The sequence below is a fragment of the Ambystoma mexicanum genome, chromosome 12 (assembly GCF_040938575.1).
Source record: "Ambystoma mexicanum isolate Mex_15411 chromosome 12, UKY_AmexF1_1, whole genome shotgun sequence".
Taxonomy (NCBI): domain Eukaryota; kingdom Metazoa; phylum Chordata; class Amphibia; order Caudata; family Ambystomatidae; genus Ambystoma; species Ambystoma mexicanum.
This window is the reverse complement of record NC_090936.1, coordinates 245,583,925-245,596,313: the sequence shown is the minus strand read 5'-3', so window position 1 is coordinate 245,596,313 and position 12,389 is coordinate 245,583,925. Positions and strand designations below refer to the sequence as shown.

General features: G+C 44.1%; 1 protein-coding gene across 1 annotated transcript in view; it reads left to right on the top strand.

The window, feature by feature from the left end:
* Positions 1 to 2,156: 2,156 nt before the first annotated feature.
* Positions 2,157 to 12,389, top strand: part of SLC15A5 (solute carrier family 15 member 5) — a 435,391-nt gene continuing 425,158 nt past the window's right edge. Inside the window, exon 1 of the mRNA XM_069628381.1 lies at positions 2,157 to 2,541. Coding sequence (XP_069484482.1) covers positions 2,178 to 2,541 — 364 coding nt within the window. The 5' untranslated portion in view covers positions 2,157 to 2,177. The remainder of the gene's footprint in view (positions 2,542 to 12,389) is intronic.

Genomic DNA, 12,389 nt, shown 5'->3' with positions numbered 1-12,389 from the left:
AGGTGTGCTTGTTTGGGCGTTTGGATTGTGTGTGGGAGGGGGCGCAGGGATGGGGCTTGTGGGGAGCAGGGTAGAACAGCAGGGAACATAGTTCCACAACTTATTTTCGTACACTTTGACCACTGGTTGTAGCAGGTACGGTTGTACGAGCAGATGATTGCGGGAATGGGTTGTATGTAGAAAGTGAAGATTAGTGGTGAAGTGGACGCTCCTTTGAGGACTCCTTTACAAACTGGACGTGATATGGATGTGAACTGGTCGAGATTAATGATTTGCAACTTGTTAGAGATAAAGGAGGAGATCCACGAAAGGGCTGTGCTTGTGATTCCTAGTGTTTGTAGTCTGGCTAATAGAGTTGAGTGATCGACGGTATCGAAGGCTGAGGAAAGATCTAACAGGATGAGAACCGCACAGCCGTCTGTTCTTCTTAGGTTGTCCCAGATGGCGACTAGCGAGGATTGTGTTCCCCTTAGTGGTCTGAAACCTGATTAGGCTGGGTCTAGCAAGTTGTTGGCTTCAGCAAATTGGCAAAGCTGTGTGTAAGCCGCGGTCAATCAGTTTTGCGATGAAACGCGTATTGGAGATAGGTCGTAATTTTGGGGGAGGAGTGGGTCAAGGGTTGGTTTTTTGAGAATGGGTTTGGTGTAGGATGTTTCTAGTGCTTTTGGGAAGGATCCTGAGGTGAGTGAGTGATTAAGGATTGTGCGTGCGACGTTCCCTGCACAGGTGGAGTTTAGTATTTTTTTGGGAGCGTTGAGGGTGGGCTTGGGTCTTCAGGGGAGCCTGATGGGCGGCTGAGTGCTACAAGCGAGAGGAATTCTTGGTGTGTGATGGGGAGAAAGAGTCAAAAGAAGAATGTAAGTGTGGGAGGGGTTGGGTGGGGTCTGTGGACGGGTGGGCGGTAGGATTTTAAGTTTGTCAATGATGGCGTTGTGCCTTTCGTTGGCAGCATTGTAGAAGTGGAGCGAGAGGGTGTCACATAAGGCTTGGGAGCTTGGAATAGACAGCCGAGAGCATGAGGGAGATTTGAATTCTGCTATGATTTTATGTAGTTCCTTACTTGGGTTGATATATATTATTTACTTGACCAAATGGCCGCTTTCCACTGTAAACTATATTTTTTTGTATTACTTGTTTGTTTCATAAAGTTATCACTTGTCATGTGGCAAAAAGGGTATGACCAGGTCTGGCCTTAGGACCTGGATGCTTGTGGTTCTGCCTGGGGTGCCATTAGCCCCTCCACCATGCCAGCTCAGGGAGTGGTGGGAGAAGGCGCGGCAGGAGCCCTATTGAATTTAATCGTGGCCCGCTCAAAGGTACAGCGTGCATTTCATAACAATAGGGCACTGATACTTTTGCATCAGTGTCTATTGAAAAATGTCCCCACCTCCCTGCATGACCAGGGGGGCATGGCGATAGGTGCCACATTTTTGTTTTGCTGCCTGGGACACTGCTGCCTCTGCTAAGGCCAGCCATGGGTACGTCCTAATTTAATGAGGAATCCCAACACTGAAATAAATTGCCTGGAATACTGCCAGACGAAATGTAGTGCGTTTGTTTTCTTTTTAAAGCAATTTAAAAAAATGTTTTATTTTAAACACCAGATCTTGCTGTTGGTATGCCATCTTAATGCTCAGGATAGCTCAGCGGCACCTTGCATGTCTTGGAAGCAAGACACATGAAACAACACAGGTTCGAACCCCGGTCCACGCTTAGAAACCTTTGGGTGTTTAAGCATTATAAATAAGCAACTGAGACAAAAAACAATTAGGCAACTAAAAAACAATCAATTCCTTTAACAGCGCCTCGATGTGAGCGCTTTAAAAATGTAAATAAATAAATAAAATAAATTAAGACTCACTCTTTCAATGTGTAACATCCACAAATATGATTTAATCAAATAGCACTCTCATCGCTAAAAAAGAAATCATGTTCAGCGCATGGCTTGCCAGAAGCCGAGATTGACCATATTTCAGAGGGCAGCACTTTCAAGACTGACACAGCCTGTGCCCCTTTGCTAAGGAGTCAGCGCACCGTCACCCAGGTGTGAAGAACACTCTAGAATTGTGGTGTTGGCATGAGGAATTCCGGGCCCTCTTCATTACAGAAAGTCTTTGGAGTGCGCACACACGCGCACAGTTGCCGCTCCAGCTAGGTCTGCTGCAGCAAGGCAGAGTATGGCCATTGTAGACTTTGGAGAGAAACAGCTTTTGATCGCTACCGGGTTGAGGAAGCCCAGGAGCTCTCCGAGGCCGACCAGGCGACGCCACGTGTTCGGCAGCAAGGCCAGGCGGAAGTTGCAGGTGGGCGTCTGCGTCATGCTGGTCGAGCTCTGCGAGAGGTTCACTTTCTTCGGCACGGTCTGCAACATGATCCTGTTTTGTACTGTCAAACTGGGCTACAGCAACCACCAGGCCGCCTTGGTGAACCTGTGGTTTGTGGGGGTTTCCACAATAACCCCTGTGCTGGTGGGCTGGTTTGCCGAAATGTGCCTGGGAAGGACGACTGTCGTGTATATCTGTGCGTTTTTACACTTTGCAGGTAGGTGGCCCCTTCACAGTGTACACGTGAGAAAGTTATTTGATGGCATGGTGATGATGGTGGGTACATTGTGGACTCCTGGTTGAAGGAACGTGGGTTCTAATCCTAAATCCCCTATGACGAATCCATTGTGTGATAGTGGGCATTTTACTTTATCTCCCTCTGCCTCAGTGACCAAATCTTTAAAAAATGGGAATACTTATGTATTGAAATGCGGTGTCAAGTACTGTCTAAATAACCAAACTGACAACCACTATAGCTTTTAAGTGTCCAATTAACTAGCGACCCAATTACCCAGCTCAGTAGCACTCATGCAAATCACGAGAAAGCCAGCTCGCCTATATGAAAAATACACCCCTGATTCATTCTTTCATTGATATTGACCCCTGCAGTGCTGGCCCCAAGTCTCCCAGTGACCTGTGCGGGCACTGGCAGCTCACACAATGTAAAGTGTCAAGAGCTGGCGCTTTTTTATTTGCGACGCCACTGTATGACCGCAACACTTGATCTCACCTTGAGCTGGCTCTAGGATTTGTGGGGGCCACCTCATTTATATTCAATGACGTCACAGACCGAGTCCATAATACACGATTTGTTCACGTCAAGTTTCATAAAATAAGTTTACAGGAATAAGGTGAGACAAATGAACTATGATGTTCAGTTTATGAATTTTCACAGCTAGCTACTGCATATCTGGCGGTATCAGGGGAAAGGCGTTTAGAATTGTCACAGCTAGCTACTGCATATCTGGCGGTATCAGGGGAAAGGCGTTTAGAATTGTCACAGTTAGCTACTGCATATCTGGCGGTATCAGGGGAAAGGCGTTTAGAATTGTCACAGTTAGCTACTGCATATCTGGCGGTATCAGGGGAAAGGCGTTTAGAATTGTCACAGTTAGCTACTGCATATCTGGCGATATCAGGGGAAAGGCGTTTTGGAATTGTCACAGCTAGCTTCTGCATATCTGGCAATATCAGGGAAAGGCGTTTTGGAATTGTCACAGCTAGCTACTGCATATCTGGCGATATCAGGCCAAAGGCGTTTAGAATTGTCACAGGTAGATACTGCATATCTGGCAATATCAGGGTAAAGGCGTTTTGGAATTGTCACAGCTAGCTACTGCATATCTGGCGATATCAGGGGAAAGGCGTTTAGAATTGTCACAGCTAGATACTGCATATCTGCCGATATCAGGGGAAAGGCGTTTTGGAATTGTCACAGCTAGCTTCTGCATATCTGGCGATATCAGGGGAAAGGCGTTTAGAATTGTCACAGCTAGCTACTGCATATCTGGCAATATCAGGGGAAAGGCGTTTTGGAATTGTCACAGCTAGCTTCTGCATATCTGGCAATATCAGGGAAAGGCGTTTTGGAATTGTCACAGCTAGCTACTGCATATCTGGCGGTATCAGGGGAAATGCGTTTAGAATTGTCACAGTTAGCTACTGCATATTTGACGATATCAGGGGAAAGGCGTTTAGAATTGTCACATCTAGCTACTGCATATCTGGCAATATCAGGGGAAAGGCGTTTTGGAATTGTCACAGCTAGCTACTGCATATCTGGCGATATCAGGGGAAAGGCGTTTAGAATTGTCACAGCTAGATACTGCATATCTGGCAATATCAGGGGAAAGGCGTTTTGGAATTGTCACAGCTAGCTTCTGCATATCTGGAGATATCAGGGGAAAGGCGTTTAGAATTGTCACAGCTAGCTACTGCATATCTGGCAATATCAGGGGAAAGGCGTTTTGGAATGGTCACAGCTAGCTACTGCATATCCGGAAATATCAGGGGAAAGGCGTTTTGGAGCAGCATATAGTGTGAACTGAATCAGTTAGAGAGCCGTCTAATTTTCCAAATAAGGAAAGCTGAGAACATGATTTCCTCAAGAACACGCAATTTGGTTATTTATTTATTTATTTATTTATTTGTCATTTGTATAGCGCACATAACCCAGAGGCATCTAGGCGCTTTTTGCTTAAGAGAGATGTTACAGTAAGGTGGAAAAGCCAGATTTGAGACCAATCTGGAACTCTGCACTAGTGCACACACATCTACGCAGCTGTGGTTGGTAGAAATATTGTTTGCAGCATTACTTTTTTGCAACTTTGTTTTGAAAACTCCATCTGGCGTTGGAATGCAGTTCAGAAGAATCGTGATTGTGTTCTGCGAACTGAAATAAACTGTGAGCAACATCAAGATGCTTTTCATTCAGAGCTACAGATGAGGACGATTCTGAAAGAATCTCCAAGCAATGCCTTTATTATTGTAAGCTACATAATTACACAATGGGCCTCATTATAAGGGTGGCGGCCACGGTATGAAAGGTGCCTGTAAGGCACCGGCACCGTTCATACCGTGCCGCCACATTACGAGTTCTGCTCACGAGTTCCTGACAGCCCGCCAGGACATACCATGCTCCCCACCCCCATTCTGCCCTATGTGGCAGAATTGGGATCGAGAGCCCGACAAAACCGCCACCCGCGAATGAGCAATTACCAGCCCATTCATTTCGTAATGGGCCGGTTATTGCCCAATCGCAGGTAGCGTCCCGGTAGCGAGCATGGCGGTAACCGTGCCTGCCATACAGGCATGGCAACCGCTATGCTCGTAATGAGGCCCATGTCTCCTCCTGTTCAAGGATCTCTGGGCAGGGATTGGGCCTGGGGCGGACAGAAAGTGTGCAGGACAAATGTGCATTGGCTTTTCAAAAGAATTCACCACCAGAAAAATAACCCAAGAGTCCACACCTTTTAAACCCAAAAATATATATTGAAATATTCAGTGCAAAGCAAAATCACAAATGAAAGAGATGCTTTGATGACACTTTCATGTGGTCTTGTGGATGTCTGTCCTAGGAATGTGATGAAAGTTGGCAGCCACGTGTACCTTCGACTTCTGCCTTGAAAATCAGCACAAAGCAAGGTCCAGGAAAACAACCTCTCCACTCTCCAGGCCAGCAATCTCACTTGCCATATCACTAGCAAAGGATCATGACCAACATGCCCTGTCCTCCTTTTTCCTCCTCATCCCCAGGTTTATATTCAAACAATACTCTATTTTTATAAAGGTGACTTGAAAAGTAAACACATTATAAGAAAGTACTCAGATAAATATATATTTGAAGAAATATGTTATGCCAAAAAGAGTACGATTGTAGAATTAGTTTCCCCATCTTGAATAGAGGACTACTGATACCAGAATTCAATTCTGCAGAAGGCTAAGGAATTGCATGTGGGTTTTGCAAATGTACCTTCCAGACTTACAGTCAGAACAAAAATGTACGAAAAGGTAATCTGTTTTCTAAATTATTTTACACAGGCCTGCTTCATAAAAGATGAGAGGAAAATGTACATTTCAATAAAAACAATATGCTTTTTGGTTTGTCAGATAAGAAAACATGATTAGTGGGGTGACCTATTTGAAAACAGTGTTGCATATTTTAATGGTCATGTATGATGCCATTGATTTAGGTGGCTAGTTGGTATCTTGTGAGTGTTTTCAGAATACATATGCACATTTTTCAGTTCTCTCAACCAAAACGTCATCTCATCACTTATGAATAGCTTCCGCTTTAAATGCTCTTCAAAACAAAGAGAGCGATACATTGTATTTGCAAGTCCCCAGACAGACCTGTTGTGCAGCATTTATTGGGGTGCTACATGGGAAGGGTGGGTATCTTTAGTTTGGCTATTAGGTGGCAAGACAAGTGCTACCTTTAAGCCGAAACTATTGTAATTAAAATATGAACTTTAACATAAGAGCTTCGAATATGGGCTTTGAATGAGGGTCTATAATGCTTTTCCAATGGAGATGACATTTGAGGAGGGATACACAGTTGTTAGGCTATTGGATGCCTCCCATTCCCTGCCCCCAGCGATTCTAATCCCTATGGCTAATCCCATCGATTCCTGCCCATCTTGGAACTCATTGAACTCTTTGATGTCTTCCATGGAGGCAGCCATCTTGGATGACTTTCTCTAAGGAAGCTCTCTGGAAACAAGCCAAAACTGGTGGCCATCTTTGAATAGGAAGGATACCATTCATCTGCCAAATAAAATGATACATTGAATCATGTGAGTATAATCTTTTTTTAAATAGCTAAGGTAATTTGCAATACTTTTGACAGCAGTAATTATTTCTGTCCTTTCTGCGTTTCATTTACTTGTTTTTTAAATATTGCTAGGGCTGTTGCCTGTCCTTTTTTAATCAGTTTTAATATGTATCAATGTCTTACAAAGCAAAATCAGCAATGTTGTGATACATGTCATGTAGTGCTCAAACCCTTACTGGCTCAATGATTGCCTCTGTTAGCTGAGAATGGTCATGCAGATGCTTGCCCCGCATGGTCCGACAATCTGAGTGGTTGTGCTCGGCTTCACACAAAAATTGTCTGGCTCACCCCACCTCTATTTTTGTCCTTAGATGCATTCCTTTTCTGTTGTTTTCGTTCAGAGCGCTACAAAGAAAACACATTTAAAAACAAAGGATATATAAATAACAAAAAATACACAAAGGAAAAAAGCAGAAATAAACAAAAATAGGTAGGGAATAAGGGAACAAGCAAAAAATAATAATAATCATGTTAAGAAAATGTTCGAAATAGGAAAGAAATATCAGACTACTAGTCCTAGATTCGAATAACCCATGGGCAGTTATTTGCACCGGTTTAAGTAGTGAGGCAAGTTACTATTTCTGCAACCCACCAGCACATAATCAGTGTTCCTGTGGGCACAGCAGTCATCAAGTTCAATTCTACGTAGGAACTTTAGATCAGAGCATCAAATTACACCTGGCCCAGATCTTGCACGAAGCCATGCAAGTACTTTGTTACGTAAGTTTGGACCATTAGACAACTCCGGTGTAATTTGGGAATGGTTGTCAACATTCTTGGTTAGCAGGACTGCTTGAGATCAGTTAATTTGATCCGTTAGTAGATCTAACGCTGATTGATCATCATGGGCCGTTTGGCTACATTTATCAATGTTATGAGCATTATGTCTTTTAGCAAGTAACTCAAAAGAGGCCAACCAAGCATCAAAATCGTGGTAGGTGTCCCATGTATTTAATTCCTTAAACATTATAGTCTTGGAATGCCTCTAAGACTCCGAGGAGCTGCTTCTCTCAAGACTTATCAGGAGATGTGAGGCAGAGATGCACTTAGTGACCCTTTCCTCCCGAACGGATATTGAGGGAAGGATAGAAACCAGAGGTACACCGGCACTTTCTGAATAAGCTTCCAATTTAGTGTCCCCAAAAGCTATAGGAGTTTCTACTTGTTCAACCAAACCTGAACATAATGTGGGCATATCGAAGGCCTTGTCAAGAGCGATGCTGATGTCAGGAGTGAATTCCGTTTTTTTTGCACAGATTCTTTGCCTTCTCCATGTACTAAGAGCTAGAACTTCGGAGAGGTGATCCCCCTTAGGGGGTGACAGCACAGCCACAGCATTAGGATTCATAATATCAGGTTTATGCAACATCAGGGTATACAAAGCCTTAATAGAGAGGATTGAACAGATTTTGAAACAAAGGAAAGCTGGGTGCATACAGCTGGCAGCACCCAGTAAGAGCATGAGGGCACAGCCATTATAAGAAGTAAGCCCCGGACAAGAAGGCAGAGTATGGCGCTCAGCTAGGTAATCAGAACGTACCTGCTGAGATATGCATTTCCGGGCAAAGCCAAAAAAGCCCCAAAGAGATCGGCCGCAGCACCAGCCACGGTTCCGCCGCTGTAGAACCGTAATGCCAGCTCGATGCCAGAAAGCGAAAGGGAAACAGAGAACTGCACATCTGACGGGCAAATGTGGCATTGGGAGTTTCAGCTGTTGGTATCTGTCAGCCGGTGAAAAGAAAGGTCCTATAGCTGCCAGAACCGCGGCAAGAGCAAACCAGCGTGGGACAACATAGCAGCTGGATTGAATTAGAGAAAAGGACCCATCGGGCAGAGAGACTGGTCAAGCAGCCATGCACCAGCCGTTACAGCCGCCTCTGACTATTTGGATCAGAAGGATAGAAGTATATGAATGCAAAATGATGTCAGCATAAAAAAATCTTCCATGTGTTATGTACCTTTTCAGTCAAGTTATAAAGACACACAAAAACAAAACTGTGTGGCAATGCCATCTGTTAGTAAACATTATGGGCCAATTTGAAAAATTGATTTTCAGTGGAAAAATCAATGTCAATGCTTTCAGAATAAATTAACTGCTTATAGAAGTGCCTTCCTACCACTTGGGAACTGTTATTTAAACATTGCACCTGCTTGAGAAATGGTAAGCAAGCATTTATCTTGGTTTAGGGCAATTTTGACCTTGCTTGGTGAATCCCCTTTTCTCAGCAAGCAATGTCATCTAGGGTGGCTTTTCATTGGTTTTGAAGTGCAAAGACCACATAACAGAGAAGCCAGGTGTAGCTGGTGAGATATGTAGGTAGGGCAGTGTAGCCCCCGGGACATGTGTGCAAGTTACGCTTGATTTTGTGATTCATTGATTAGCAATCTCCTTGATTGAAACATAATAGAGCTTAAATGTTTATCTTCCCCTCGCCACCCGGTGAGCAAGGTATGTCCCCCCCCCTCAGTGACATTGCGAACCCGACGTAGACATGAGGTTAAACTCTTGTGTCCTAATCTGAAGACACCGTAGACTTGAACTCTCCTCCACCACCCTTCACAGGGCAGTAGAACAGAATGCCAATAATTGTTCGGGCTCTGCTCCCGGAAAGTATTTCAAGGTCAACCAAAGGTGGTTTACCTTGCCATTCTGTGTTGAAGCTAGACTTTATGCCAGTTACCGGCACTAACAAACTGTGGTGAGACTCGGGTGTCTCCCATTGCCCACCTTCCAATCTTATTGGCTTGCTTGTGCAACAGTGGTCTCTGGGGTAGCACCTTCCTGGAAGGGACACTCTTAAAGCAGGTGCTACATGGAACTTGTTTTCTTCTTGGCAGGAGAACACTTAGGGTCTCAGAGTTCCTTTTGTTCCAGTTAGCAGGCAACGCTGGTCAATCTGGAGGCTTGCCAGCGTTTTAGGCTCATGTCCAACCCACTTAACACCAGGACAGGAATGCCCTACACTATCTCTGCACCTTCACTAATCGGACATACATAGATTAAGGACAACCAACATTGGGCATTTTTAAGTGCAGAATGGCAGCAGAGGCAGCTGTGCTTATGATGTGACAATATTGGGTGAAGTGCTACAGTACAGGCAGAGGAAGTGATGGATAGAGGCAGGTTAGAGGCGAGGGAACTTTTTTTAGCATTTCTAGCTAGGATAGATGGCTGGGTTGAACGGATGCTGCTGACTGAGCACAGAATGCAATCTATAGGTCACATGTTTGAATTCCATTGAGATGGAATCAGGATTTCATCCATCTGTGATTGACCAGAATTAGGGCAATTACGTTTCAGGATATTTTTTTCTTTTTAGTAGCGCAGAGCTGAAGCTTATGTTTTCTTACAAGCACAGCGGCAGATTTTGTAGCATTTCTTTGGATTGTGTGAGTACGGTATGTTGGAGATGATACAAAGCTTGTAGGTGTTTGGTTATTTGCTCACCCATTGATTGACCATGTGTATAAAGTATTATGAATTTTGCAGGCATTGGTATTAGATACCCACACAAGCCCAAACTGTTGGCATTGCCAATGCTTGTTCTCTAGAGTCACAAGGGTTCTGAGGTGACAGACAGCACAGCCACGCTGGGACAGAAAAAAAATAAACCTGCCTGCATACAGGGCAGCCTTTTCAGATAAAGTGTATTATTTGATGTTGAAGTGGTTGCGGGAGACTGACTGTGGGGCCTCCGTGACCGTGGGGCCCTGGCCGGTGGCACAGAAGGCCCATGCCTAGGGCCGGCCCTGGTCCTACACTGGGCATCTGTGGATTGTGCAGGCCGCAATGTATGCGCCACCAGGCTGGTCTGTACCAAAAGTATCTTTCACTTTCTCCACCTCTGCCTCTTTTAAGGGCCTCTCACAGCCTGCGTCACCTTACTGCCGCATAACTGCAATACAGAGGTGTATATAGAATGTCACAGTGCAGGTCTCTGCATTTCTGTCTCAGTATTAGGGGAGCGTCACCGTGCACGTTCAGTGAGATAGGGCAGTCAGTGTGGGCAGAGTGGCATGCTGCACTGCTGGAAGGTCTCTTCCGCATAACAGCCATTCACACAATTTTGCAACACCACCACAGATGTTTTTGGAACGTTTTTCATGCACACTAAGGTCACAAGGACCCGAGACAGAGATTGAATTCAATCAACACCCAACTTTTTGCATATCTAAGAATGAAATGTGCACTGGTCTGTCATGGAACATAATGGTGCTTCACAAAGGGCCCAATTGTTGTGAACAAAACATATTGTGGTTTAGTAAACATATAAGAAATGCACAACAATATTCTAAGATCAGTAGTTAAATAAAAGCAATAATAGTACACTAGGATTTCTAATATTACCAGATCTCACAGGCATTGACAACACCAAAAGTGAATCGAACACCAACTTTTGTGTATCCAACACAGTTAACATGACATAAAGAAATTAACAGCAAACAACCTTTTGCAACAGGAAATCCTGAAGAAAATCTGGATTTACATGTGGACAAGAGAGTTCACTCATTTACACAAGGCAGTTACTCTCATAATCATGTATTTTTGTACATTGCTCTGAATCGTCAATATTTATAGACGTATATTAGCCACTTAATGTGGATAGTCTAAGTTTCTTGATAACTTAAGTTTCGGCTATATGAGTCTATCTTCCTCAAGGCACAGCCAGCATCCTTCTTAGCAGTGTGATGCAATGTAAAGGAGAATCTAGGATAGAGACGACCAAACTATTATCCAGAAGTGTTCTCTAGAGTAAGTTTGTTTTATGTGTAGAAATCGCAAACAGAAGTTTGAGTGTAACTTCCATCTTGGGTGACATTTTCTTTGCATTACTGGGGTGGGTGGCAGCCTGCCCAATATATCTTTTTGGGTATTCCAGCTGACTAAACGGCTTCAGCTCTGGGTGGGTTAGAGACTGCGGGTGTGAACTGTGACCTAGGAAGTATATATATGGCACTCAGTAAGGTTTCCAAAAATAGGGAACTGATGAATAAGAAGTAGTAGTATACGGTGCTAGAGACGCGTATCATTAGACTGGCCAGTTTGGCATGCGCTCTTCAATGTGACCTTGTTTGTATTTCGATCTATGAGCGAATGAACAGAGGATATGTAGGAATGGTTGATTTGAATTAATAAAAAAAATAATTTAAGATAAGATTGTCAGAAAATGTTTATCATTATCGTCGCATTCAACGCTTACCCGCTGAAGCTTTGCGCAGAGCCCTGTCACTATGCAGGAGCATGATAGCCAGCTGTGTGCGGCAGGTGAACGCTGTCGTTAATCACAGCTTCACGATCGCACTGGTGCATAAAGTTGGAAGGTGATCTCTGCTACGGTCTTGTGTAGAAACAGCCACCCTCATCGGTGTAAACATGGGGGACTGTTATAATGTGCAATCTATAAAGTAAATACAATGGGCCTCATTACAAGTTTGGTGATAGGTTGGCAGTAAATCGGCCGAGCTAAGGGTTGCTAGTATATAATTCTATATTTTATTCTGTTCCCTGTTAGCCACTGTTTCCCAGGTTGCCACAGAAATGCCTTGTATACAGCACACACACAACATTCAAATCTAACTCCAACACTCCACTAAAACAACTATTTGCATACACCTGCGAGTATCCCTAGCTTTCTAATTATTGCACTATCTCTCCACACTGGGCTACCTACCTATAATGTAATCACTCCTGCTCCTCCTGCTGCTCCTCCTACTTACCTCTTCCTATGCTT